Genomic DNA, 26,262 nt, shown 5'->3' with positions numbered 1-26,262 from the left:
GAGGAACAGACGATGGAAGAGGCTTTCTGCACCAACAAAGAAGCCCCATGTTGTCACTGCCTGCCCCAGCCTTCTACACAGCAGGTACATCTTGAAGGTGTAGTAGCTGGAGGTAGCTACGATCAGCTCTCACAAAACTTAACTTCTACATATGCTGCTTCAGTATAAACAGTTTGAGCTAATGATCTGAGCAGATTTTTGTCTTTATACTCAATGCTTGTTCGTGCACTATACTAATTTCCTTGCAAACATCATGCACATATTGCAATGATGAAATGTTCTCCCTCTTTTGATAATATTTTAAGCAACATTTTCAAAAACACAAAAATGATCTGTGGATTTTTACAGTCTGAAACTGCATTCAAATATTTGGGGAGGATAAATTATGTAGACCAGACTGATTATAAATGGGTGTATAGCAATTGCAATCACCAGATAATTCATTAGGCCAACATGGAGGAGAATACTGGATATTTAAAGAACACTTCCATGGTTAAAAAAAATAATCCAAAGGACACTGAACACATTGAACAATGTTTATAGTTACTATTGCTACAGTATATAAGCATCTCAGTTACAATACAAGTCCTGCAGAGACATAACACAAGCTTTGTAAGTGAATTTTTCCATTCTTTCAGAGGAGGGAAATCCAGAGAACCAAACTGTGTTTCAGACATGTGCTAGACTTCCAAAACACAGTAAGAGAGAAGATCCCACTTGACCCACCATTGACTGATCCCTTTACTGGGCTCCAACTAAGCAGTTGTGATACCTACATTTGGCAGCACGTCAGGCACCGGCTTGTGCCCCCATGCCAGCCTGTACATAACTTTGACCTGGCTTGACTCTATTAGCACAACCAATGTGACAGACCGGGTACCCTGAGCGTATCCAAATTACACCCAATTCTGCCTCCATCTCTGATGGCCAACTGTTTTCTACTTCACAAGACTAGATTACTTACATCAAGGATTCAGGAACTTAAAATAACTTGCCTATGAGGTATGTACATTGCGAGATCTCCTATTCTTAAAGGCAATGTAACTAACCAAAAATTAAGATAAATATGTCAATAAACAAAGAATACATATAAATATATTGAGAATCAATATCTACAAGCTTAAATTTGATTTTGGAGACAGGCGGCCCAGAAGATCAGTTAAAAAAATAGCAAGTCTTTCATCTTCTGCTACGTTAGGGAGGTTAGATGGTCCCTTGCATTTTCACTCTTCAATAATAAGGTGATAAACAAAATGCCATGGGTGTCTCAGCTCTCACATCCTTATCTCCTTTTACTCTCCCCAATTCTTTTTCCCCTCTATAAAAAAGGACAGGAGACGCCACATCTTTATCAAGCATATTATCCAAATTTATCCCTTTCATTCTGTTCTGGGACACAGGGTAACAAACTAGTCTGCCTTCGCAAATCCATGTGTGTTTTTGTGCACAGGTATTTAAAATGACACAAGGAAGCGTCCCAGTCCCCAGATGCCACCACAGATAAGAAAAAAGAAATGTGTTTCTTCTACAGGAGACGTAGGCCAACAAATCTGGATCTAATTAAACAGTGATACATTAATTTGGGAACTAATTGTAATAAGAATTCCTCATCCTGTATGGAACTCTGCTTTCCAAATAATAAACATCCTCTGAGAATTACCATAACTACATAGCATGAGTAAACTTTCCAGTGCTGGCTGCCTAAAAGTATGGCAGAATCATAAGTTTCCTGGCAAGAAAAGTATCTGAATATGATAAAACCACAGTTGCAAATGATATTAGGAGATACTGAAAGAATGAAAAATGAGATCTTTCTTTGCTGCATTCACTACATCAACTCTGTGCCCCACATGAGTGTTTAAAAGCCTTTAGCACTGCCAGGCACAAAACTGCCCTTGGAAAAAACTGGGGAAAATTTGGCCATTCCCCCTCAGAAACATTAACTTCTGAAACAAGAGGTATCTATACAAACAGCAGGTTTCCATGCAGACAGACTACTTAAGGAGAAATTCCCAGCTGTTCAGAAGCTAAACACTGTACAGGCCTCACACCAGCTTTTCTGCGTAGGCTTTCACCAAAATAAATGGCAAACGCCAAGCACATCATATTTTTAGGAACCCTCTTATCTACTGAGCTATCTGATTTTCAGATGAAGCAGCAAACTCACCGTGAATTCCCACAAAGAACTGACAGGAGGACAGAAGATAAGGCTTGCTAAGTGTGAAAGTACCAGAACTGACAATGAAACAGATGGGGCAACATCAGAGACTGAAACCTCGGTAGAAAGTCTTGTAAGTGGTTGTCCTCATTGCTATCTTACACTGCTTTTTTTTCTCTGCAACTGGTCCCAAGCTCAGAATAAGAACGGAGCAGAACAAAGGCAGATTTTTTTTTTCTTTATCCTGCTGGTAAGTGGTACCATTCTGTGGAGGTGTTTTGGCGGGGCTTTTTTTTCTCATTGCATTAAAGCCTTAAGAAAAAGTAAGCTAGTTCTTAAAAAAAAAAAAAAAATCTGTTAGAAAACAGTTTGTTCCCAATAGACAACCTGGGATATTAGTTACAGATGTTATAAAACCTTTGCTGCTGTACTGCTAACTCCAGTAAAGCAGTTGACAGTAAATTTTGAACATACACTCAAAAATATGAAATAATATTTGGCAATAGGTATAAAGGAGCAGATTCTGAAGAGCACGTTACTGCACAAGAAAATCAATAAGGGTCAGTGAAACCATTTTTGGAATGAATTACTTGTGAACTATTCAACTGACCAAAAGGTAAATATGCAGAACGTTATTACAATGTTATTTTTTGAACAGAGTAAAGAAACAAGATTCATCATAAGTAACCTTAATATGGGATGTTGCAATACATGTGGTAATTTTGGTCTTCTGCATTGTTTTGCTATCAGTCACAATATCACATTTCATTAGGAACTGTCCTCAGGATAAATAGTACATGTAGAAAATAAGATATCCAGTAAATACGCAATATTACCTTCCATTTGAGAAGGGTAAATGAATATAATGAACTTAAGGTTAAGCCATTTCTTGGATATTTCATATTAAAAGACTATTTCAACTGCAATGAAGAGATTGCTTTTGTTTATAATTTAGGGAGGAGCTAGAGCAAAACAATTTCAGCCTTCTAAGATCCAAAAGAAGACAGCAATCAAGATTTTGCTACTCTTCCAGAATTCTAGAAACTTTACGTGCTTTTGTACCTGTAGCTTTTAGATGGCTCTTTGGGGACATGTGGGTTGAATCAGTTATGCAGTTCTACACATATTGCTATTAAGTTTTGAAACGTTCTTTTTTTTTATTTACAAAAAAATGCAGACAGAGCTCCAGATTTAGAATAATTTGGTATCTATCAGTGATAATCTGACAATCCAAATCATCTTAACTGCCAAAATCTTAAAGATTTTTTTGGTCAGACAAGAAATTAATAAAGTCCCAGGATCACTCAACCCTGTGTTGCTTTATATCCAAAAGAAATAAGCCATACACATGCAGTGTGGCATCTGCACGTATTACCGGTGACTTTTCCTTTACTCTTCCAATAAGGCACCACATACCACTGACCCTCACCCACAGGGGTGGTAATTTCCAACCCATGCATCCAGTCCCTTCTGCTCCTCTGACATGGACACAGGAGCAGCAACACAGGGGGATCCAAGTGCCAGACAATTATTAAAGCAACAAGGAGCTATTCAGTGGGGAAAGGCAGAAGGCTGGATGGAAGTTCCCTCTGGGCTGGATTTGGCCCACAAAATATAGTCTGGATGATGCCAGAATGAAATGGTAAATTTCATAAGGAATGAAAGGGACAAAATAGGCTTTCACGGAATGAATAGCTAAGTAGCTCCCGAGACATATGAAATCTTAGTAGCCAAAGACTGAAAAACTGTAGTAACTACAGTGCGAGCACTGTACAAGAAGAAAGTGCCTGCCAAATTCACGTTCTGATGCCAGAAATTCTGAAAATCATGAAAATCCAAACCCAAAAATCTGAAAAAGCAAAAATATGGTAATTGCTAAGTTATGGGAACAGCCCTACTGACTGTAGAAATGTTGCTAATAAAATTCTCAGAGTAAAAGCAAGAATTGTAAAAATTATTCTTACCTTATTCATTTTTTGTGGTACAAGGGAAGCATCTTTTAATAATCAAGTGGGACATAAAGCCAAATGTGTGCATGTAACCTTCAAAAGAATGATTACACTGATTCTCAAATAAATGTTTGTCAAGGATCTATATTTATAAAAGATGCTTTAAAAAGTACAAGTTCAGATGAAAACAAGTGATTCTTTCTTTCTTTCTTAATACCACCTGCCATAAACTAGGTTTTGGACAAGGACAGTTATGCTGCTGTTGGAAACCCCTGATTTACTTCTGGGTATGAAAGTATAAAAGGTACCAACTCCGGAAATTAATACGCTACTGAAAACAAGGACTGTCTCACATGGGAACAAATTCTTGGCAGAGAATCCTGTCCTTGCCCTGTGACTCTCGGGTATCAGAAAGTGACTATGATACAGGCAAAAAGCCGTCCTCCGGATGCTCAGGAGGACACACAGTTTCCCTGTGGAATCTAAGATGTCTTGTCAACATACATGCATCTCCCTCAGGGCCATAAAAGTGAGGCAGTAAACAGAAACAGCAGAAAGAAACAGGTCTGCTTGGCAGAGATGAGGAGAAGTTTCACTGGCCAGTGGTACCTTCAGGTTATGCAATGCCATGCTGGGCATAATGCTCCTTATTCTAGAAGAGCCAAAATATTGCACAAGGTGGCCCTGTTCCACCAAGACATCACCCCCTCCCCAGCACACCAGACACTATACCATGCCTTAAAAACACTTTGCAGAAGGAAATAATTTCCCCTTTGAGTTAAGAAGAGCAACAGGTAAGAATACTTGGAGAGAGAGAACTCGGCAAGTTGCTGAGCATGCAATTCCTTGCCAAGCTGAAAGTCATCTGAAGACAGTGATTAAGTTGACCAACATGAGTTTCAGGAGTTGGATTGCTGCTGCTGCAGCTACACAGATCCACAGCCCAAACATCAGTGGCCAGATGGCCACAAGTCCATTTGTCCAGAAAGCAGCCCTAGCATGACAGGCATGGGAAAAAGACTCCTACCTTCGGTCCTTGCACAGATCTGATGCCTAAAAACCCAGCTCAAGAAGAAATCCTTGTCTATTATGTTCATCCCTGAATAGTCAACAGTCCATTTCTAAAACTGCATCAGTTTCTAATCTCACACATTTATTTACATGTCTCTTATTCCTACTCTTGCAAGCATTCTTCTTTCCCAAAGCTCCTTTAAATTTAACCTTCTCCCATAGTACATGACAGATAAGCGTATTTATGCTTTTTCAGAATAACTCAGTGTTATTTGCTATGCCACTGTCCTTTCCTGGGTTGAAATATCTAACCATGTCAAGTTTAGCCATCAGCTCATAGCAAAATGGAGAGGATGGAAGTGTATTGGAGCCCTACCTTTCAATTTTGCATCAGTTAATGAGCTGGCATGCAGAGAAAGGCATAAATTAGTACCATTTCACTGACTTCACTTGTCTATGAAAATGTCATCCAGTTGAAAACCTGTTTCACACAGCTAATAAATGGACAAGCCTGTTGATAGGCAAAACAAATAATTTCTCCAGCTGGATAAGAAAAATTTCAGAGCAGATGACCTCTGACAGGAAAAAGCACAAAAAGAGCACCCTCTGTACTACAGAATAATAAACTTATACATAAATTCTCTTGTCACATGAACGAATCAATAGCAATACTAAACAATCAACAGCAATAGCACGAAAATTAAATACACTAGTGAACAAATGGACTGCAAAATGAAAGGCAGGGAAGGTTAAAAAGAAAAAAAGTCTTCTGTTGTTATAATTAAAACATCCTGCCTCTTTCCCTGAACACTTCCTCTCCTCTAACTGGCAATTGCCTACAAAATTAATCCTTGGAAGTGCTGGCAGAGGCAGGGTGTGGACCGGATTCAGAGGCACAGGTTTTATCACCACATCTTCCAATTCCACTCAGATGACACAATATTGAAAGCTGTCCACCACAGTTATACCATTGCTGTCATCAATAAGGCTAGAGGCTGAATGATGGTTTCATTTTTGGCAGTGTGGACCAACCTCAGGAATTGAGGCTGAGTTTGAATTGGAAACGTAGAAATATATTTCTTGTATATACCTCCCACATATGTTACAAATGTGCATCTAACATAAAGTCCTGGGATGAGATCCTTGTGCCATAGGCAAAATTCTCATCGTCTTCACTAAGTTTGCAGCCCTGAGTTACAAAAGTAAGCAAAAAAGGGAAAAATAATTTTGCGTGTTAACTCAAACTCTTCAGCTTTTCAGTGTGCTCTCAACTGTAACACATGCAGTTGTGATATTCAAAACCGTTCTCTTCCTGGCATATCAAGGAAAATACAGTTCAAGTGCACATGGAAGATAAACAGTGGGACTGAAAAGTTCAGTGTGTCCCCTAGTCTTATAGCTCTCTCCAAATTCCAGGATGAAGTAGAACCTCCTAAATCCTGCTCCTGGGAGCACGCCACAGCTGCTCCCCAGCTGTTGGGACAATACTGGAGCATATTCCCTCACCTTGCAACATACCCACCGCTCAGCCCAGGGACAGCTGCAGCCACAACAGGAGACTGATGGAGACACATCATTGGGAAGAGACCCTAACCCACCCTATCGTGTCATGCACTGTGATTCTGATGAACCAAACTGGGATGGGAAGACATTGAAAGCCTACAGATAGGAAAGATTATAGAGAGTTATAGTGCATATACCAACCACACGAATGGACAAATTTCTGGAGGCAGTTCAGTAAATGCTTTCTTGAATACCTAAAACTGTTTTAAATTACTGGCCTTTTTAAATTAAGGAGAACTGGATCCTTAACTTAAATAGATTACAACTGAAGGACTAGTGCATCAACTGGTAAAGTGTCCTTTGGATTTCTCTGAAAGCAATGTACAGTCAGGTTTTTTTCTAGCTCACAGCACTGCAAGATAAGCCCTAAATTAGAAGATTACAGTTTATCCTTCAGAGGAGATACTTTTTCAGACAAATGGCATTTGGTCCTGTGAGAATAAGTGTGATGTTGCCAGTCGTGCCATCTGAATTACATCAGGCCTCACACTGAATGGAGCCCAAATTAAGATCATGAATATAAAGATTTCTTTCATCGTGTTTGTTTAGCTGTGCAGTCACATCACCATCAACTGTCTGCGTGCTGTCTGCGAGCAGAGAACAAATTATGGACTTGAATCTCTCTCTCTATTCATCTCCACTCTAAGTTTCTACCAAAAAAAAAAAAATTCCCTGAATAAAAATGACAGTAATTTATCTTGTGAAAACACTGGTCCTCTGGTCTGAGTTACAGAAATGTAGGCATACTATATCTTCAATGCAATCCTGGTTTTGCTTCTAAGTTTTTACCGTAATGTCCAATAGTACAAAACAAGCCGTAAGTTTCAATGCAAACACGTTATCCCAAAGAGTTCAAACAGACAAGGAAGATATAGGATAAGTGGGAGGAAATATTCCCCTAACTTTAAAGGGTTCAGACAGATAAAAGGCTTAAACCAATATCCACTAGTATCAGCAGCAATATTGTGCCAGTGGCTATCATTTAACAATGTTTTTTAGAAAAAAAAAAAAACAACTTCTTGATGAGGATCTCTGTTTTTTTAAGAACACCCAATCAACAACATTTATAACCAATGTGATAATAATGACTCCATTGAATGCTGAAAGCGGTTTCTAAACACACTGACCAGCACTGTGGCAAATTATCAATTTGGGGGTCACTGGACACGGCTTATCTGCTTTTTCTTTCCAGCTTCAAAGGGTTTTGTGGATCCCACTCTTTCAAACTTAAGAGCCAGTTTGTTTTTTGTAGTTTAGGTGGGTGCTGTGTTTCTGTAGTGTATGAAATGGCTCCAGAGTACTTAGCATAAACAAAGGTTTTGAAAACACTACACTAAATAGAATATGACATCTCAAAGCAATGGATCTGCTTTATTCATATTCAGTCATCTTTTTTTTCTCCTTTTTTCCCCCCACAACTCTGACAAAGATGCTGCTGTCCAAGGAAGTTATCAAAAGCATAAAACACAAGACAGCAAAAGCACTGCTAAGCCAACAGTTCCCAGCTTCCTCTGATAGAGTCCACTTGCTTGCTAGTGCTGCAGCTCGATGGCTGAAGACTTTCAGCCTCCTCCCGTGAACAGTGTTTTCATCTCTTCCCACCCAGCCCACCTGTAACAACGAAGGCAATTAGCTTCACTGCTTCCCTCCACTCTATAGCCTGGCCAACCTCCAACAAGATCAAGAACTTGGAAAGGGAAAGAGCTGTTGCTTCTTGTAGGCAGAAACAAACAGAATAACAGTCCGGGCAAGACGAGATTCTCCTTCACACAGCCCTTATAGACCACAGTTTCCACCTTGCACAGTGCTCTTCTCCAAGGAACCGGATGCCTTGGCAGGGAGCATCACTGAGGGATGCAGTAAATTGACTTATAAATCAGCTTATGATGCGAATGCAAAAGTTGAGGCTTATACAGCCAACCCTCTGTACCCCAATGGCACACAACTCTCACTAGAACAACTGCTGCATGCTTCAGGCTACAGCCTAGCATCTGCCTGCATCCATCGCAGCAGCTTTCCAGTGCCGCCTTCCCCAAACTCAGAGTCGTTACCAGCAGCCGGCACCCTAAAGAACTTGGCACCTATGGGAGGAAAGTAAATGCAGGAGGTTTGAGTACCTTCCTCTAGTTCTTGTTCTCAAAAGTGACTTATATACACAGCAGTTTATGAAGCATTTTAGATCCCAAGAACTTGCATTAGATTTAGAGAAACTGCTGAAAACTCAATTCTATGTTTCACTGCAAATTAATGGTCTCAGAAGTCTGCACACTCTACATAATCTTAAAAAATGGGGCTTGGGTTCCCAAGTAACTTGGCCAATTCTGAAAATTTTACCCATGACCATCGTTCATTCCCCTAAATGTTAAGCTGCAGAAACCACTCCCAAAACCAAGTCTGGGAAACAAATTTGCAGTTGTTCAGGGCAGCTCAATACTTAGCCTGTTGAGTCACCATAATGACCACAGAACGGATGGATTATATGATTTTAATAGGTCAGACACCGCTGCTTTTTCCTTTACAATCACACATCCTAAAACAACTAAGAAGTAGTTGAGATAAGTCAGACATGCGTGCCCACACTCTGTTTATTTTGAAAAGTCATCACCTCTTCTCCAGATGAACGCTGTTATATTTGCACCTGACCATACGCTGCTTCTCTTCAGTCAAGGACAGGGATTGACACACCCAGGCAAACAGCCTGCTGGAATAACAGGCATATTTCTCTAAACACAGCTTTGTTGTTCCTCTATTGTACTAGCAGTTTTTGTTGCCAAGTGAAGGAGTTAATCCTGCAAATACAATTGAAACTAAAGAAATTACCAACATGAAGTTCTGCTTTTAAAGAAACACTGATATGATATCTCCAGGTTGTTTTTCTGCTCTGCAGTTATGGTTGTTAAGACAATAACCCCAGCAGTCTCAAATACAAAGGCATCCCAATGTACTGCACACTGCACAATGGCCCATGGAGGTTACTGTTAAAATACGCTCGAAGAAGAGAAAAATGAATTTTCTTCCACCTACTGACTTTCCTGACCACACGGAAATTTTTTTCTCCCCACCACTGCATTTCTTATAGGACAAACTGTTATTGGGTCTCCCCTGAAAATCAATCTGTGAAAAACAGTATGGAAGATAAGGGTGAACTCTATGAGTACAGCATGTGATAAGTAACACCCCATCCCTCAAACACCACCTGCATGATTGATTCCTGCTCTGATCCCCACTTCATGCTTTTCTTCCTTCATAACTGAGCATTAATGCCTGTTGAGTGGTTTCAGCAGTGCCAGGCAGTATACTTCTTGCTCTCTTTCTCCAAGAAAATGAAAGGTGATGCAGGACTTGTCAAGTTTTGGCCACAATCCAGTCAGTAGGATTTTTGATTTAGACCTTTGTAGTGCCAGGATTTCTCACCAGTTTGCAGTGATGTCATATTCAAATCTGAACCAGCAGACGTTACCTACCTCCCTGGAAGTGTTCAAGGTTGGATGGGGTTTGGGGCAACCTGGTCTAGTGGAGGGTGTCCCTGCCCATGGCAGGGGGGTTGGAACTAGATGATCTTTGAGGTGCTTCCAACCCAAACCATTCTATGATTCTATGATTCTAAAATGAAACACTTTTGCCCCAACGGCAAAACCATGCTGATGACTGCTACCTATTTTGTGAAGTGTCCTGAAATAGTGGGCAACAGAGGACTGAACAAGAGCGAGGAAGGATAAATACACAGAGAGCACAAAAGGAAGCAACTCCATGTAGTAGGCAAGAAAGGATTAAAAAACACGTCATGTATTTAACAGGTAATGTGACACAGCTCTGACTCCAGAGCTCTAGGGAACTGTTTCAAATGCTCTCCTTTCACATCATATAATAACCCTACTGGAATGACCTCTTCCAAATGGGAAATGGCACAATCTACTTAATAAAAACCTGTTTGTTTTCTTTTCTCTTCTCCTGGTATCAGCTGAGTGCTACACAAAGCCAAAAGACTTCCCTGCCCTCCTTGTCTATCCCCAAAATGTTGATCCTGAAGGGGAGAGAAGCAGCAGGGCAAGGACCACTGGAGAAAACATAAGATGCAGAGTGTAACTAAGGCTGGGGCTGTAAAAGAAGTGAAAAAGACAGTTTAGTAATGAATCCAACTGGAATAGGTTCTCCTCTATAAAGCTCAGCCTAGGATCACCGTCAGTAGTTTTTACACTCTAAGCCGGAGTGCAGGCAGTCAGCAGTACGACCTGGAGAAACACACACCCAACAAGCTGGCTGAAACAACCACCAATGACTGCTTTAACGAACCGGCTCCACTGGGTTGTCCAGCAACCAAGGTGTGTGCTCGGGTGGCAGGTGACAACGCTGCAGCTGGTTGATGGGGAGCGGGCAGCCCTTACCAGCACAGTCACCGCATCTCGGGTGCTGCTGCAACGACTGGCAAGCAAAGAAGGGATGCTAACGAAGCAGTGATGGGATATTTACTTTATGGTTACTTTTCAGGAGTTCGCTTAAAACACTAGGTTGATGTATGTATGAAAATGCCACGTAGCAAATTACATGAATTTGAAACATGTATCTACAATAAAAACTGAAAGTTTCAGGTATTCCTGTGGTTATGAGCCTGCAAGCCATTCCACACAGGCAGATCTTTGTGTCCCTGATTAACCTTAGTCAACTAATTTAAACGGGGCTGTGTCTGATTAAGGTCCACATTTGCAAGCTTCAGAAAACATTTTGTATAAAAATTTGGTTGTTGGCCAACCCTGATTGCTGCATGTAAGTTACATCTGATAGGAGCAAAATGTGTCCGTTCATGAGAACTGACTGAAATTTCCTTAGAAACCAGGACAGCACTATTTTTCTTGTTGCTTTTGTAGTCACTGCCTCGGCGTAATTACCCTTTTCTTGCCAACGTCAAAGCGGAGTAGGGGAGAGGTTATTTTTCAAAAGACAGGATAAATCCCCTTGCCTCTAACTTCTGAAGGCTTCAGTTTATGACTCACTTTGTCCACAGTGAAATGAAGCTGTGATCACAACCCCAGTCCTGATCCAACACACATTGAAATCAATGGGAGTCTTTCCGTTGACTTCAATGGAAGCTGGGTCACGCCCTTAGCAGACACTAGCTGCGCACATAACAAAACCACCCTCCAGTTTTGGATGGCAGAAAACATGGTCAGCCTGGAAACAGCAGGGATCCCTGAGGTCAGAGATTGTCTGTAGCAAAAAAATAATACAGGAAAAACCAACAGAGAAATGCTTCAAGTATACCTGTCTGCACTCTGCCTCTTTCTAGCACTATCAGCCCAGACGAAGCTGCGTCCAGAGCAAATATTTATCAAAAACGTAAAAAGAGTAGATCCTGGCAAAAGCCAACATCTGGCACAGAGTAGAAAATGTAGAATAATTATTCGATCTTAAAATAAAGTTTTAAAAAGAAATAAACATAAGCTTGAAGAAATGAGCTCAGTACAAGTTAGAAGCTAGGAAAGGCTTGCATCAGACTTTACAGTGCAGTTTTATGTTTGTCATACATGAAGGTCAACCTGGGACTTCTAAAAGAAGAGGAGCATAAGCAAGCCAGTGTCAGACTCTGTGTTGTGCATTAGGAGACCACCAACAAACAGCTGTATGTTGCCTTTAACATTCTTCATATGGCTCCTATAGGAAAACAGTAATAAAGAAAAAAGTTCACAATGAGGGAAAGCTAAGCTTTAAAATGAGATAGATAAATCAGTTTTAAGAGTGTTTTGGGACTGTCAGAGAAAGGACCGAGGAAGAGCATACACTTTGGAAAGATTAAAACAATGACTATGTGATGTTGGTAAGAAATTGATCATTGTCAGGAAAAAAGGCCAGGAGCAAAACCGAATATTGATCTTCAAATAGCAGAGACCATTTAGTTTGGATGATACAGCATTTGTAGACTGGTCTTCACCTTGGCTTACGCATCCGCAGGACTGACGCACTATTATTTGAACAATTTTGAGGTGGGAGAGGCAGAGGTATGGGCAGACTGGCTACCCTCACACTGGCAGGTATGTCTTTACATGGTATCTAAGAGTTACTGACACTCGGTACCCAGAAACATCTCACTCAGGAAGGCCTCTTGGGGCTAATTATTTCTCCTACCCAGCCTGTCAGGGCCTGAACTTGGCAGGCTGAGGAGAAAAAAAGAGGCCCTTCTTCAGTCAGCTTTTTTCTACACTTATTTTTCAACAAATCAGGAAATGCACAGTGACGCAGGGATTTTGTTGAGTTAGCTACAGGCTTAACAGACACACACTGTATAAATTAAGAACAGGGAGGTCCTCCAGGGCTGGGCAGCCTGTGCAATGCGAGTAAGTACACTGTACCACAGGTAATAGATGCATCCTCACACCCTGCGCTGACTTAGCACTTGCAGGAACTGAGAATGAGCAGACAACTTGTAAAACGTGACTCAAACTTGTTAGCAAATTATTGAGCTAGAACACCCCCCGCCCCAACATTATTCCCATGTTTGTCTTCATTATACTTCATTATACCCATTATACCTCATATTTTGGGCTATTTTTTTGGACTCGCTACCCATTTCATTGAAAAAAAAACCCATGAAAAAAATAGTTGGGAGAGAGGAGCATCTCCAAAGGTAAAAAGCTGATGCTGTTGATCGTAAATCTCCTGCTATATATATCTCGAGATATATATATATACAGAGCATGGATTAAGTCATGCCAGTGACAGGTTTTCCACCGCCAATTGCCCCAGCAACCTGCCCCCCCGCAGCCGGGCCCAGCCGGGCCCAGCCGGCCCCCCCGCAGGCTGCTGCCCCCCTCCGCCGCTGCCGCCCCCCGCGTTCCCTCGTCTCACGCAGGGGAGGTGCCGAGGGAGACCCCACACACGCACCCCCAACCCCCCCCATACCCCCACCCCCTCCGGGAGGCGCCTCCGGGCTCTGCGCCGACCATCACCGCCCCGCCCGGCCCGGCCCCGCCGCGGGGTCCCGCCGCGGACACCTACTTCTTGCAGGGGATGAGCGCCTTCCTCTCCTCCAGGATGCGGAGGCGCTGGTTGGGGCCGTCGTAGGAGACGGCGGCCCGGGTGTTTCGGCCCGTACCGTGCTCGTAGGACACGGTGCGCCCTTCCCACTGCCGCGGCGCCTGGCACGGCTCGGCCCCCGCCGCCGCCGCCTCCCTGCCGCCCCGCAGGAGGAGGCCGCCCAGCAGCAGCAGCCGCAGCAGCAGCCCCAGCCCCGGCCTCAGCCGCGGCCGCCGCAGCCTGCCCGCTGCCAGCAGCGCCATGCTCCGCGCCCCGCTCCACGCACGGCAGCCCCGCACGGCGCGCAGGCGGGCGGGCAGGCCTGCGCCGGGGCGGGGGGGGGGGCGGGGGCGGCCCGCCTCCAAACCCGCATCACCTCAGCGGGGAGAGGCGGTTTCTGCTCGAGGAGCTGCATGCAAGCGGGATGGGAGAGCAGGAGGCAGCAAGGCGACAAGCGACGGGGACCCTCGCCCCCCCCCCATGTCCCCCTCCTTGCACTCGGCGTGCCTGGGAGGGTTGGCTTCCCTGGCTGTGCCCGTGAGGGGTGATGGCAGAGTGACACCTGCAAGGCCCGAGCCTTGGGGTACTTCTGGGCACTCTGTGTAGGCTTTGGGAGGGAGGGGATACACGAACAGGAGGGACCTGCTGGGTGAAGACGCTTTAATGTGGCTGTCCAGGCGGGAATTTACTTTTTCCTTGCCGATGATTCGCCACAGACAATGGCACCAAGCGCATACACCCCTTCATCTCCCACTGCCCGCTCAGGTTTCTCAACCGTTGTTTACTGCCCGCTCTGGATGAGCTTTCCTCGCACACAAAGGGAAGGGGGAACCTATGCCCCGCGGCTACTCTGCGGCACCCAGGCCTGAGCTCTGCCGGGTCCGTGAGGGGCAACACCGGCGGCACCACGGCCAGGGCAGGCCCAGGAGCTGCTAACACCCAACCTCGCTGGGGCTTTCCCAGGCCACTGCAATAACCTGACACTGAGTTAATTTTCTCAGCGAGTCCCTCGCAGACTGGGGCGTAGCATTTGCCTCCAGTGGAAGAAGGGGCTGGGGTGGGAGGGAGCCTCTTGCTCCCGCGTGGGCATGCCGCTCTGCCGTGTCAGGGGCGCGTGGCCGTGGAGCAAGACGGAAATAAAAAACGTCTTGGAGAAAGCCTGAAATCCCTTCTCCTACCCATTTGCAGATGAGGCTGGGGGGTAGCGGGTAGCGGGAGTGCAGAGGCGGAGGGGAAGCGCCGCGGGGGCTGACAGCCCCGCACCGGCCCCGCGCTGCCCCGGCTCCGCCGCTCGCTCCCGGGCTCGGTTCGGCCCCCACGCGTTACCCCGTCCCGAGCAAAACGGGCAAAGAGCAACTTCCCCGCCCGCCTCACGCGTTTCCCCGTCCGTGCCGAGCTCACGAAGGTAACTCTGCAACCCCGTGGAGGCGACGGGAAAAGCCGCCGGAGCTCCACTAAGCCCGGCAAAAAGTTTCTGCTCCGTGTCCCTCGGGAAAATGCAGAGTAAAGTTCAGCCCCGCGGGAGGGGGGCTCCGGCCGCGGCTCCCACGTCTCTCCCGCCTCCTCAACCGCTCTCCCCGCGTCCGTGCGCGCAGCCCCGCGGTAGATGCGTGTGGTTTGGGTTTGCTCCCCCCCCTTCCACCTGAAGGAATTTATGACACAGATGAAAACTGAAACGGAGCTGGGGCCGCGGACGAGAGACGCAGTGATGTCGCTGAGGGATTAAACGGGGTGGAGCTGATGTCACCGTGCCTGCACAGCAAAACACACACACACGCGCGCGCGCGCACACACACACACATACCCCCCCCCCGCCCCGGAGGAGCGGTGCTGCCAAGGGAGCGCGATCGGCCCCACGTCACTCGTGCCACCGGTATAAATGAGGTCCCGCGATGTCCATGGCTGTCGGCGCAGCGGCTCCCGCGACTTAACTGCAGCCGGGCGCCGGGAGGCAGCGCCGCTCCGCGCCCTTCGGCCGCCGCGACCCGCGGGGCGGCAGCGGGCGGCGGCGGCGAAGGAGAAGGAGAAGGAGGAGGAGGAGGAGAAGGATGCTGCGCGCCTTGGTGGCGGTGTCCCTGTGGCTGCGGGTGAGCCCGCGGGCGCAGGGCGCGCCGTGCGAGGCGGTGCGCATCCCCATGTGCCGCTCCATGCCCTGGAACATCACCCGCATGCCCAACCACCTTCACCACAGCACCCAGGAAAACGCCGTCCTCGCCATCGAGCAGTACGAGGAGCTGGTGGGCACCGGCTGCAGCCCGGTCCTCCCCTTCTTCCTCTGCGCCATGTACGCCCCCATCTGCACCCTGGAGTTCCTCTACGACCCCATCAAGCCGTGCCGCTCCGTCTGCCAGCGCGCCCGCGACGGCTGCGAGCCCATCATGCGCCGCTACAACCACAGCTGGCCCGAGAGCCTCGCCTGCGACGACCTCCCCGTCTACGACCGCGGCGTCTGCATCTCCCCCGAGGCCATCGTCACCGACCTACCGGAGGGTGCGCGCCTCGGGGGGCGGCGGGCGGCCGGCCGGCCGGCCGGCCGGGGGCGGCGGTAGGGTGGACGCCCCTCTACCCCCGCGGGGCGCCCCGGGCGGGGGGCTGCGGCACCCCCCCGTCCTTGCCCCGGGAGCTTCTCCCCGACAGCTTTTCTTCCCCGCCGCGCCTCTGTTTGCAGATGTGAAGTGGACGGACTTCACGCAGGGCGTGCTGGTGCCGGAGAGACCCCTGGAGCCCGACTGCAAGAGCCGCGGCCAGGGTGAGCCTCGAGAGCCCCCCCCCCACCTCCCCCTCCCCGGAGCCAGGCCCCCTCTGACACCCCTCAACCGTTTCCCCTTCTCTTCCTTTGAAGAGCGATGCAGGTGCAAAAAGACAAAGCCTACGCTGTCGACCTACCTGGCCAAGAACTACAGCTACAGTAAGTGCATGGGGGAAAATGCTTCGCTTTGCCCGTCCCGTCCCCCTCTGTGCCCCCCGCGAGTTAGGCAGCTCCCTGTGGGTGCTGCCCCCACACCAGGCCACGTCCAGCAAATGTGGTGTGAGGACAGTGCTCCACCACAGCTTTTCCAAGTGGGTTTTGGCCCGAGGACACCTAACTTTCCTCTTCCGAAACCCACCGCTTGCACACAGCCCGTGTGGGCAGTAGTCATTGTGCAGATGATGGTGTGTTTCTGATGAAACCAGTGAAATGTCGGTAATGTGCACTGGGATCAACAGGTTGCTCTGCAGAAACGGTGCTTGCTGCTGTAAAGTCACTCCAGTAAGTGCATTGGCATCTAATGTGAGCATGACTATGTGCTGCTCGGCCAGCTCCTGCTTTTGTCCAGCAGGTGGAATAAACAGAAATTTATCACCTAAATAAAACTTGTAAATGTGAACAAAGCTGAAGCAAGGTAAAAAATTGTTACTTAGAAATTCATAGATTCTTTTATTTACTAGCCAGAGTTTCATCTGGTGCTGAATTGTTGGAGATTAATTGAATTCGGTGACAATTTGCACCAGCCAGCCAAGGACTTGACCGATAGTTTTATCATGTTGCATGACATATTGGCAATACAGTAAGTATTTACCCCTCTTCTCCCCAGCTCCCCCTGCTCTGGTTTTCTGATGCTGGGAGTCAAGAAAAGTCTAATTAAGATTAGATAAATACCAGATTAAACATCTGTAATGTGAATAGAAACCCTCTATTAACTGTGAATTTAACATGTGGTATCATGGTCTTTTGCACTTTATGGGCTTTTTCTCAGATAAAAGTTGTTTCTTCAAGGGTTGTAGTCAGTTTTTATGCAATAGGGTTATTATATCCAGTCAGTTCCTATTTGTCTGGTATCAAATGAAAGTAAGTTTGTAGTTATTTTATGCTTTGTTAGTATAAGGAAAAAAAAATCCAAGTCAGTTTAGTGGGAATAATTAAGCTAAACATCTAACTTAGGTAATTGTATACATTTATCATGGCATTTTGATGCGCTTGTATGATGTATTCTTTTTGTGTAATTCCTTAATCCATCTCAGTGCAACATAATGGTATGTTCAGGTAGGACAATGAACTTCCACACTTGTCTGAAATATATGAAAAAGAACTGATAGAAAGTGACTATTCCAAAATGAAATACAGGTGTTAGTCATATAAATTCTGATTCCAGTGACTTCAGTGGGAGTGTTGCTTGAATAATAACTGTAGGTTGGGGTCCAAAATTTAATTCCACTGAATTTGTAATATTCAGATTTTGTTTTTAAGAGATAGATTTTTATTCATCCTCCTTGAAAATAAGTAGGCATGTTCATATGGAAAATGAATTGAGAGACAAGACAAGGCAGAACAAGTTGCAAATAAGATCAAAATTTCTCTGAAATCCTTTAAAATAATATTTACAGCCAAATTTTATTTCTAGCTGGTCAGAACTTGGTTTCAATAAGACTTGAAAATGGATTGTGTGTCTCTGAAACGGAAATCCCTCGTGTATTTTGTGGCTGTTACACATGCCCTGATAAAGTTAGCACATAAACCCTAGACTGCATTAAAATTGCTGGTCTCCTGTTTTCTACATGAGAAATTTATCCTAAACATTTGGAGGTCCTTTTGAAGGCTTTTGACCTGATGGCTGCCAGGGGCAGCATTGCTGCGGGCTGATCACCCTGCCGTACATATATACACTGCTCACGCTTCTTTCACAGAAGAATTTTGTGATAATAGGATCCATCCTATTTTGACGTTTCCTGGAGACAAAGTCCTTCCTGTAAAAATTGTGCTTCCTTTCTCTGGTTTGGCACTTCTCACAAGAGGAAGTGGGTGAAGTACTGCAGTAGTAGGTACTGCCAGGGTTCACAGGTACTAAGTTAGCCAGGAGATCATCCTCAGAGCAATCCGCACAGTTTCACCTTCTTGCAGCCATGCGGACATGCACTTTTCCTCAATAAAAAGTAAAAATATGAATGTTATTCATAGTCAGAAGAACCCATTTCAGAGTCTGGTTTATATGAGGATCTTACTATTGATGGATAATCCAAAGGCAAAAGATGAAAAAAACTATAAGTAAATCACGACAATCCTAAGCCTCTTAGATTTTGACTACTTGTTTCACACCTTCCCTTCTTTCTTGTATTTAAGAAAATACTTTAGTTCCTGGATGCAACGTACAGGGAAATGATTTTATTATTGAAAAGACTGGATTCATGCTAACTGTCTGTGAGGTAAATTATTCATTACTTAATTGGAAATAGCCAGTTGTGGCTATAGAATGGGTCCAATTTATGCGAGGGGTTGTTCAAGTCTGAGTCAAAGGAGCTGTTTGTGTGTGCAATTCCAGGTGAGATCGCTTGGCCTGATCTGGCAAAGATTTAAGCACATGTTTAATTTCACAGTTGTGAACAGTCCTAAATGAAAACCAAATCGAGATCAGGCCTCTGTTATTCTGAGCCACTGTACGTGCCCACACATGAAGAAATAGTTCTAGTTTCACAGCCGAAACAACAGCTTTCGATTTAATATGTTTTATTTAATTTTAAGATGTCTTTAAGTCTCTAAGATCGATTGTTGTTCTCATGAGTCTATTTTTCTAATTGCAGTCATTCATGCTAAAGTAAAAAGCATAGAAAGAGGGAACTGCAATGAGATAACAACTATGGTTGAAGTCAAAGACATACTTAAATCTTCGACGCCAATTCCTCTGTCTCAAGTGCCTCTTCTTACAAATTCCTCCTGCCAGTGTCCACCTCTTCAACCAAAGCAGGATGTTCTCATCATGTGCTATGAATGGCGCTCAAGGTGAGCCCTGGCGATGCGGTGGAGAAAAGTCTTATAGCTAGCTGTGATAGACGAGAAGGAGGACCAGCAAAGCTCCCTTCCTCATCATGAGCATGTTTCGCTGATAGGTTTTTTTTCAGGATAACGCACACATACACCTACATGTTTCAATTGTCTCCGCAGTTAACTTTTTCCACTTAATCAGCCTCAGCTCTGAGCCACAATGCGGTGTTCACAAAACCTGGCTCACACATGGAGCGTAAACCCTGGTGGCATTAGGTGCTGACAGCATATTGCTTAATGCGTCGTGCAGCAGTTCAGGCATCTCCAGCTGTTTGGGAGTGTTTTTCCAGGACCACTTTCCATAGGTATGAGCTGCTTCGTATGCCACAAGCCCGATGGTAGCTGTAGATGGTGGTCCATGTTGGCAGGACCACAGGGAAGGCACAGTTCTGCCTCACCAACCCTACGAGATGGGACAGGAGATGATGCCCATCTCCTGTCTGCAGAGCTGCTGGAGACAGAGCCAGGCCCTCTCCACTGGCCTATCCATACTTCGGACCGGTGCCATCAGCGAGATGTTTCTGATCCCACAGCTGTATTGGGAGCAGCCAAAGCTGCAGCCATTGGAGCTCCGGCTCCCGGATGGCAGATGAAAAGTAAATACTCTCAGAGCAGCTTGCCAGTCCTGCTGTATGATTAAAAGACAAAACAAAACTGACTTTACCAGACCTTTCATCTGGCAGTCGGCCTAGCCCCAGGCATGGAAGGAAATCCAGCATGTTGGTCTGGAGGGGAGGGAGTGATGAGTCACAGCTCCCTTTTTTTCTATGGGTTCTTGAGGCAGAAGGGGACATCCCATCCCCGCTAGCACCCCAAGTGTACCAGTAGCAACAGATGCCAACAGGATAGATAGGTTGTGGTGTGGTAGGTACGTGGGCCTGTGTGCTGTGGGTCAGGTGTAAGGCTGTTTGTAAAATGTACAGGCTGGTTTTGCATACGGTGATGTGACTGTTAATTGAGCATGCGCACTTGTAAGGACCATAGAACATCTATGTGCAGAACTTGGTGGGCCATATCCATAGTTTCAATGAGTTTTAGGTTGATATTTTAAAAGGATTTCATAGGTGTTTTGAAAAGTTGCTGTCTGATACCTTATTACCTTAACTTTTTTTTTTGTGGGCTAACAGGCAGAGTATTTTATTATTACACAGCATCTTTCCCCTCCAAATCTGGAAGTATTTCACAAAAATTAATTTAGAGCCCTTTACTTGTGTTAGATGTTTTAGGGATACATGCTCTTCTGAGTCACGCAGAGGGACCACAACCAAGACTGTGATCGAGGAGCTCTGAGCTGCAGAGCTTTGTTGGAGAGGACCCTCAGGATGCTGTCAGGGTGTGGAGATTTCAAAAGTGAAAGATTGCAATCTGCTTCTCCATATGGAAAAACACACCATTCACTAAATACTTTGTGATGGTTTTTAAAGGTCACTGAGGTTTTTAATTTCATATAGTGTACTAAAATGGATTTGAAAAAGAAACATAAACTATTATATGTGTTTCCTGTTGAACTCAGTTGCATGCAAACAGAAGGTTTTGAGTTACAGTAGCTTTTTAAAATGTCAGAGGCAAAATGGGTGGAAGCTGTAGCTCCACTGAAGTCAATGGCAAAACACCCATTGCCCATCAGTGGGGTTAGGGTCTCACTCAATAGTTTGACCTGAACAGAAACTACATCAGGTGTATACCATGTTGGGGTTTCACTCATCATGACGTGGGTTTAGCTTCAATCTTATATGTTAATTCTCTAATCTCTCCTCAGAGAAGAGATGTGTATCATATTCATCCTGATTCTCCAGGGCTTGTGCTCACTGTAGTCCTTTTATGTTTGGGCAAAGTGGATGCATAGTGGCTAATGGCTAAGAGTGGCAGCATTTTGTAGTCTTTTTGAACTGGTATGAGCAGGAATGCTCTTTGTGGAAACTGGAGAGTCAGGTCCTGCTACGCTGTGTAAACCTCAGCCACCAGCAAACTGCTGTGATCAGGTAAAGTGTTGCCATTCGTCGTGTGAGCTGTATTAACTGGTGCGTGTGAAACATAGCACTTTTTTTAAATTCAGAGGTAAAATACATTAATTTAATCTACTCTTCTGCATACACACACACAAACATATAGTGGGTATAAGTAAAAATATATGTACATATACATTTAAACAGTTTCATGGCATGTTACCCAACCCATCACTTTTTGTTAACAATGATCAAGACAGGACAGTTTTCCCCTGCAGAATAGCTTCAGGTGAGGACAAAGGGCTCTAAATGTTTTCTCAATACTAGTCATGCGCTGCAGTTTTGGCTGTAAAATCTGATTTCTTTTGAAAACTATTTTCTGTTTTTACAGAGTTTAGAATAGAATTTCAGAAGGAGCAGTATAAGCATTTAGAAATCCATTAGAAAGCATTTAGGGATGGAGAAAAATATTTTTGTGCCTATCATCCCATACACAGAAACTGTCAGTACCAGTACCTGCTGGTGCGTTTCAGTCTGCATTAAATCATCTGGAAGGACATCTCAGGAATCAAGCCCAGAAATACCTGTAACTTGTATTTATTTCTTAATTTTCAGGTTGATGCTTCTCGATGGATGTCTAGTTGAAAAATGGAAGGATCAACTAAACAAAAGATTTAAGGTAAATACAACCACAGAAAAGAATGCTGATATTCTTGACAAAAAGTTAAACACCTTTGTTCTACTTCAGCATTGAATAACTTGCTTGACTTTCAGATATCCGTAATACCTCTAGGTATGATTATTTTCACTTCAACATTTTCATACCCTGTAACTACATATAAGAGTAAGTGAAAATTTGAAAATTTTGGTCTTGCATTTTAGGGCCTCTGAAATTTTATTTCTATTTTATCCACAAACTGTCCCTAAACAGGATGGTTGGGTGATCTTTGTGTGAACTCTGGCTTATTACAATAATGACTCTGGGAATTCCTTTCTTATCACTGTTAAGGCAAGTAACTGTCAGATGATAGGTGATGTGCAGATGAGTATGTAGTCCACATTAGGTAAGAAAGGAAGTTAACGTCCACTGCGCTGGATAAATGGGCTTTGCTGCATTAAAGTTTGCAGGCCTGAGACACAGGTTCTCACCATCTACTTCCCACTAAAGACCCACTGAAAGTATTGGGCATCCCCTCACTGGTTTCAGGGAACATTGGAAGGAAAAATCTATAGTGTGGAGACCTGGGAGACGGGAGCAGCAGATGCAGCTGCTTCTTGGGGCTTCAGGATAGCACCTGCTATCACTCCCTGCTTGTAAACTCTTTATAATGGAAAGAAAGGGTGGATCATGACAATGTCTGACTCTTCTTCACACTTTTAGAGGTGGAAGAAAATAATTTCTGAAATTCAGGAAAGGTTTCAGAGCATTAAGGACATGCATGTATATTTATTTTAATTATGGGCTGATTGGCAATTGATAGAGAGGAGAAAAATGATGCATCTTTCCATCAGTGGAAGCTTTTAGATTACAGACCAGCTTCTTGCAGGAAATTGTGTTTGATGCTTTCATCATTCCCTTTTCTCCTCACTTACTTATGTAAAACCTACATGTGAAAAAGAAAACAAGCTTCAAATCTTTAAAACATAAATATATTGCAATTACATACGATACCATGTGGGATTTAGGAGAATACTGACATATAAAGTGGACTCTTGAAGTCCCTTAGCTGTCAACTTCATGGCCTGTTACTGGCACACAGCATGTTTTAATGCCCTCCTCACACTGTTTTGACATTTCTAATTGTCTCTTGAAACCTGTTTGGGCATTCATTTCCAACCTGTCAAATAGATGCATGACTGCCAAACAAAATACTTCTCAAAGCATGTGTCTTTGCTTCTAATATTAATAGTTTCATAAATTAAATCCTCATTGAAACACATTTGAGTGGGACACAGCTAAATGCCTGCTGATAGTTTTTGTTTTATAAAGATGCATATAATGGCCCTGACTACACAAATATGGCCAGTATGGAGCTAGGTTTCACAGTGGCTTCATTTTAATGCCCGTCATTCATCTCTGAAGACTTGCATCCAACTTTAATCTTGAGTTACCATTTAAAATGCATGTTTTGAGCTGTCTGTGGACCACAGAAGACATCTGTTAGCATAACCACAACATGGCCGGCGTCTTCTCTAGCCAGGACAAGAGTCTGAGTAGCAACAGTCAGTGCAGAGATACTAAAGAGTAAAGCTGGAGAGCGCTTCTCTTGCTCTGATCACCAGGCAAAATGCCTGCCTTTGGGAGTTTCTGAAGAGAAAGTTCATTAATAGAGGGGAAAGATGAGACCCCTTCCAGGTTCTATTATCTACCTCACTTTCCTTAAAATAAGTATTTCTGTTCCTAGAGGTGAAAGACTGCAGTCTGTGCTGCAGTGTTGTGGATCTCTCCATACTTTGGACCACCTAACGACTTAACCTCACTGTAAAACCTTGCTTTCTAACTGCTGCACTTTTGGGTTTGAAAATCTGACAGCTATTCTCTTTGGTGGGCTCATTAATCTAATTGCATTTCAAATTTCTCAAGGACGCTGCTGAATAAAGCTGCAGGTGCATTATTCACAATTGTCCCATTGCAACTCCGAACACTCTGAATTCAGTGGTCACCTCCGTTGTCTGTCCGTAACATAAGCTCTTTTATGCCCAGTCCTCTCCACCCCAGGGAAAAGCCGAACCAGAAAGTAAACACCACCTTCCCTTGTAGCTGTGTGTTTAAATATATATTGTGAAAGGATTGCCTGCTTTCTGCAGACTTTTCTGAGGAAAAGTCAAGTAGCACATTCAGTAAGACAGTGAAGAATGGCTTTGCAAAGGAGTCCCGGTGTGCAGGCCCTGTCTTTTTGATGGCGTGATGCCAACTCCCCTGGATTTCTGAAAAGATGACATGTGCACTCACATGCAGCATGCACACGAGATGTGCAGTTGTCACTTTTATCAACTGGTACTGTGGAAATTCCCCCACCCAAGAACGCATGGCAGGTTGTCCCTGCAGACAGCCATAACACGCCGAGATCAATGGCCCTGCAGGATAGAGCACAAAACCATTAAGAACAGCATTAGTGTCAAAGATTCGGGATAGCTTAGATTAAGATGTAATTATGTATGGCAATGTCTTTCTGTAACTCAGCCTCTTTTTTTTCTGCATTTTCACAGAGGTGGGAACAGAGACTGCAAGAGCAAAAGCTGCGAACGGCCCGCAGTAAGAACCAGAATGCAGGACGCAGTGGTCGGAGTGGAGCCCCAAACCCATCAACCAAGAATACCAATCTGATGGTCAGTGGCCCCAAAAAGGCCACTAAAATAAGAAATGGCCAGAAAGAAATCAATCCTAAAAAAGTATGAGTGTGCAATCTCCAAAAGGAAAGACTTTTCCTGCACAATGAGGGTCACAATCTGGCTTGGTCAGCACGTTTTATTAATCCTGAACTCATTGACTTAAAAACTCACAGCAGTTTCTGCATAGACAGTTTTGCTGCACTTTACTTTTAAAAGGTTTGCTTTTCCTTTCAGGCCACTGCAAGCCATAGAGCGTAGGTTTGCACTAATATGTGGTAGGCATATTCAAGCTGACTGAACTTTATCTTAGGGCTCTGATTTGCAGTTCTAGATAGATCTAGCCTTGGCTGCCAGAGGTTTTAACTCCTTATGCCGGTTGCCTTGCCTGCCTCCCTGCCAGATGTTGGAGAGCTGCACGTGGCATCTCTTCTCTCCTCAGAGAGTGCAACGAGTAGTTGGCGAGTTAGTCTGTGAGTTAGTCTGGTGAGCTGAGAACTGTCGCAGCTGAGGAGCAGCAGAGGGATGGTACCCTCTGGCAGACGTCTGGGGCAGCAACCAGTGCAGCCACTGGAGCTGAATCTATCTGCTCTTTGGAGTCACAGCCCTTGTTCAGAGCATTCAGAAGCATAGTTTACTGATAAACACCTGGGTGTGCATTATGTGATTATTTTTATGTGCATACCAGAAATATGCTTACGGTGTTAGTATTTGATCTTGTGGGTTTGTGTAGCAAAAATGCATTGAAAGCAGACATTTAATTTTTTATTGTACTTCAGGCTGGCTTCTGTTGTTATAATTTCAAATATATTTAAGCATCTAATTGAAAAATCAGTATTTTTTAAAAGGACAGATTAAAGTGAAGCAGCTCTGTAGAGTTCTTAAAAGTAACATTTATGTTTGCTGTAATATAGCTTTGTTATGAAAATTGGAATAGAAGCATTATTCTAAACTGTCCTGGTTTATTCTAAACTTAATTGACAGCTACTGTACATTATTAAAGAGAAGATAGGGCTTTGCCTGGCTCAGTGTTAATTTGGATAATTTTTTATCATTTGAAATCATATTTCTAAATCTTTCTCTGACACAAAATAAATAAACAAATAAATATGGCTTGTCCCTATTCCTGAACTTCTCAAAACAACTGGCTATCTGCAGTTTTGCTGATCAGAAGGTAACATTTGCCCTGCAAAGGGTCGCGGACAAAGCGGATGCTTTTATTTATGTACTAAGTTTTACTGACAACGTTTGCCATGTGAGATATTAAAATAGCAAAGGTGATATAAATCTAATTGGCATAACTCCAAGATGGTATTTATGCTATTCCTGCCCAAGCTCTACCTGGAGAAGGCAGTATGGCTAGCACAGTCTGATTTCTGTTAACAGGTAAAGATGATCACCTCCATTAACATTGTAAGAACTCATGATAGACATCTTTAAGACCTTCAAGAATTCCTGCAGCAAAACTAGTGACTGGACTTGGCAATTCTGGTATCTATA

General features: G+C 44.3%; 2 protein-coding genes across 3 annotated transcripts in view; one reads left to right on the top strand and one right to left on the bottom strand.

Moving 5' to 3' along the window:
- EPDR1 (ependymin related 1) overlaps positions 1-14,013 on the bottom strand; it is a 31,384-nt gene extending 17,371 nt beyond the window's left edge. Inside the window, exon 1 of the mRNA XM_054817843.1 lies at positions 13,672-14,013. Coding sequence (XP_054673818.1) covers positions 13,672-13,952 — 281 coding nt within the window. The 5' untranslated portion in view covers positions 13,953-14,013. The remainder of the gene's footprint in view (positions 1-13,671) is intronic.
- Positions 14,014-15,568: 1,555 nt separating this feature from the next.
- Positions 15,569-25,903, top strand: SFRP4 (secreted frizzled related protein 4). 2 transcript variants are annotated; one of them, XM_054816329.1, is made up of 7 exons: positions 15,569-15,648; positions 15,689-16,179; positions 16,358-16,438; positions 16,532-16,597; positions 19,246-19,444; positions 22,048-22,111; positions 24,643-25,903. In XM_054816329.1, the coding sequence occupies exons 1-7, from the start codon at positions 15,569-15,571 to the stop codon at positions 24,829-24,831; spliced, it is 1,170 nt and encodes a 389-aa protein (XP_054672304.1). In that variant the 3' UTR covers positions 24,832-25,903. The 2 variants fall into 2 exon arrangements, with proteins under 2 accessions (XP_054672304.1, XP_054672303.1); XM_054816328.1 differs by having other exon boundaries at positions 15,594-16,179.
- The last annotated feature ends 359 nt before the right edge of the window (positions 25,904-26,262 follow it).

The sequence above is a fragment of the Grus americana genome, chromosome 2 (assembly GCF_028858705.1).
Source record: "Grus americana isolate bGruAme1 chromosome 2, bGruAme1.mat, whole genome shotgun sequence".
Taxonomy (NCBI): domain Eukaryota; kingdom Metazoa; phylum Chordata; class Aves; order Gruiformes; family Gruidae; genus Grus; species Grus americana.
The sequence above is the reverse complement of the archived record's forward strand: the minus strand, read 5'-3'. Positions and strand labels throughout refer to the sequence as shown.

Excerpts from the sequence above, each read along its gene's own strand:
- SFRP4 (XM_054816329.1), top strand. The coding sequence starts at position 15,569 with ATGAGGTCCCGCGATGTCCATGGCTGTCGGCGCAGCGGCTCCCGCGAC. Across the intron at positions 16,598-19,245 it reads GGCCAAGAACTACAGCTACA|TCATTCATGCTAAAGTAAAA; the intron begins GTAAGTGCATGG and ends TTCTAATTGCAG. Across the intron at positions 22,112-24,642 it reads AACTAAACAAAAGATTTAAG|AGGTGGGAACAGAGACTGCA; the intron begins GTAAATACAACC and ends GCATTTTCACAG.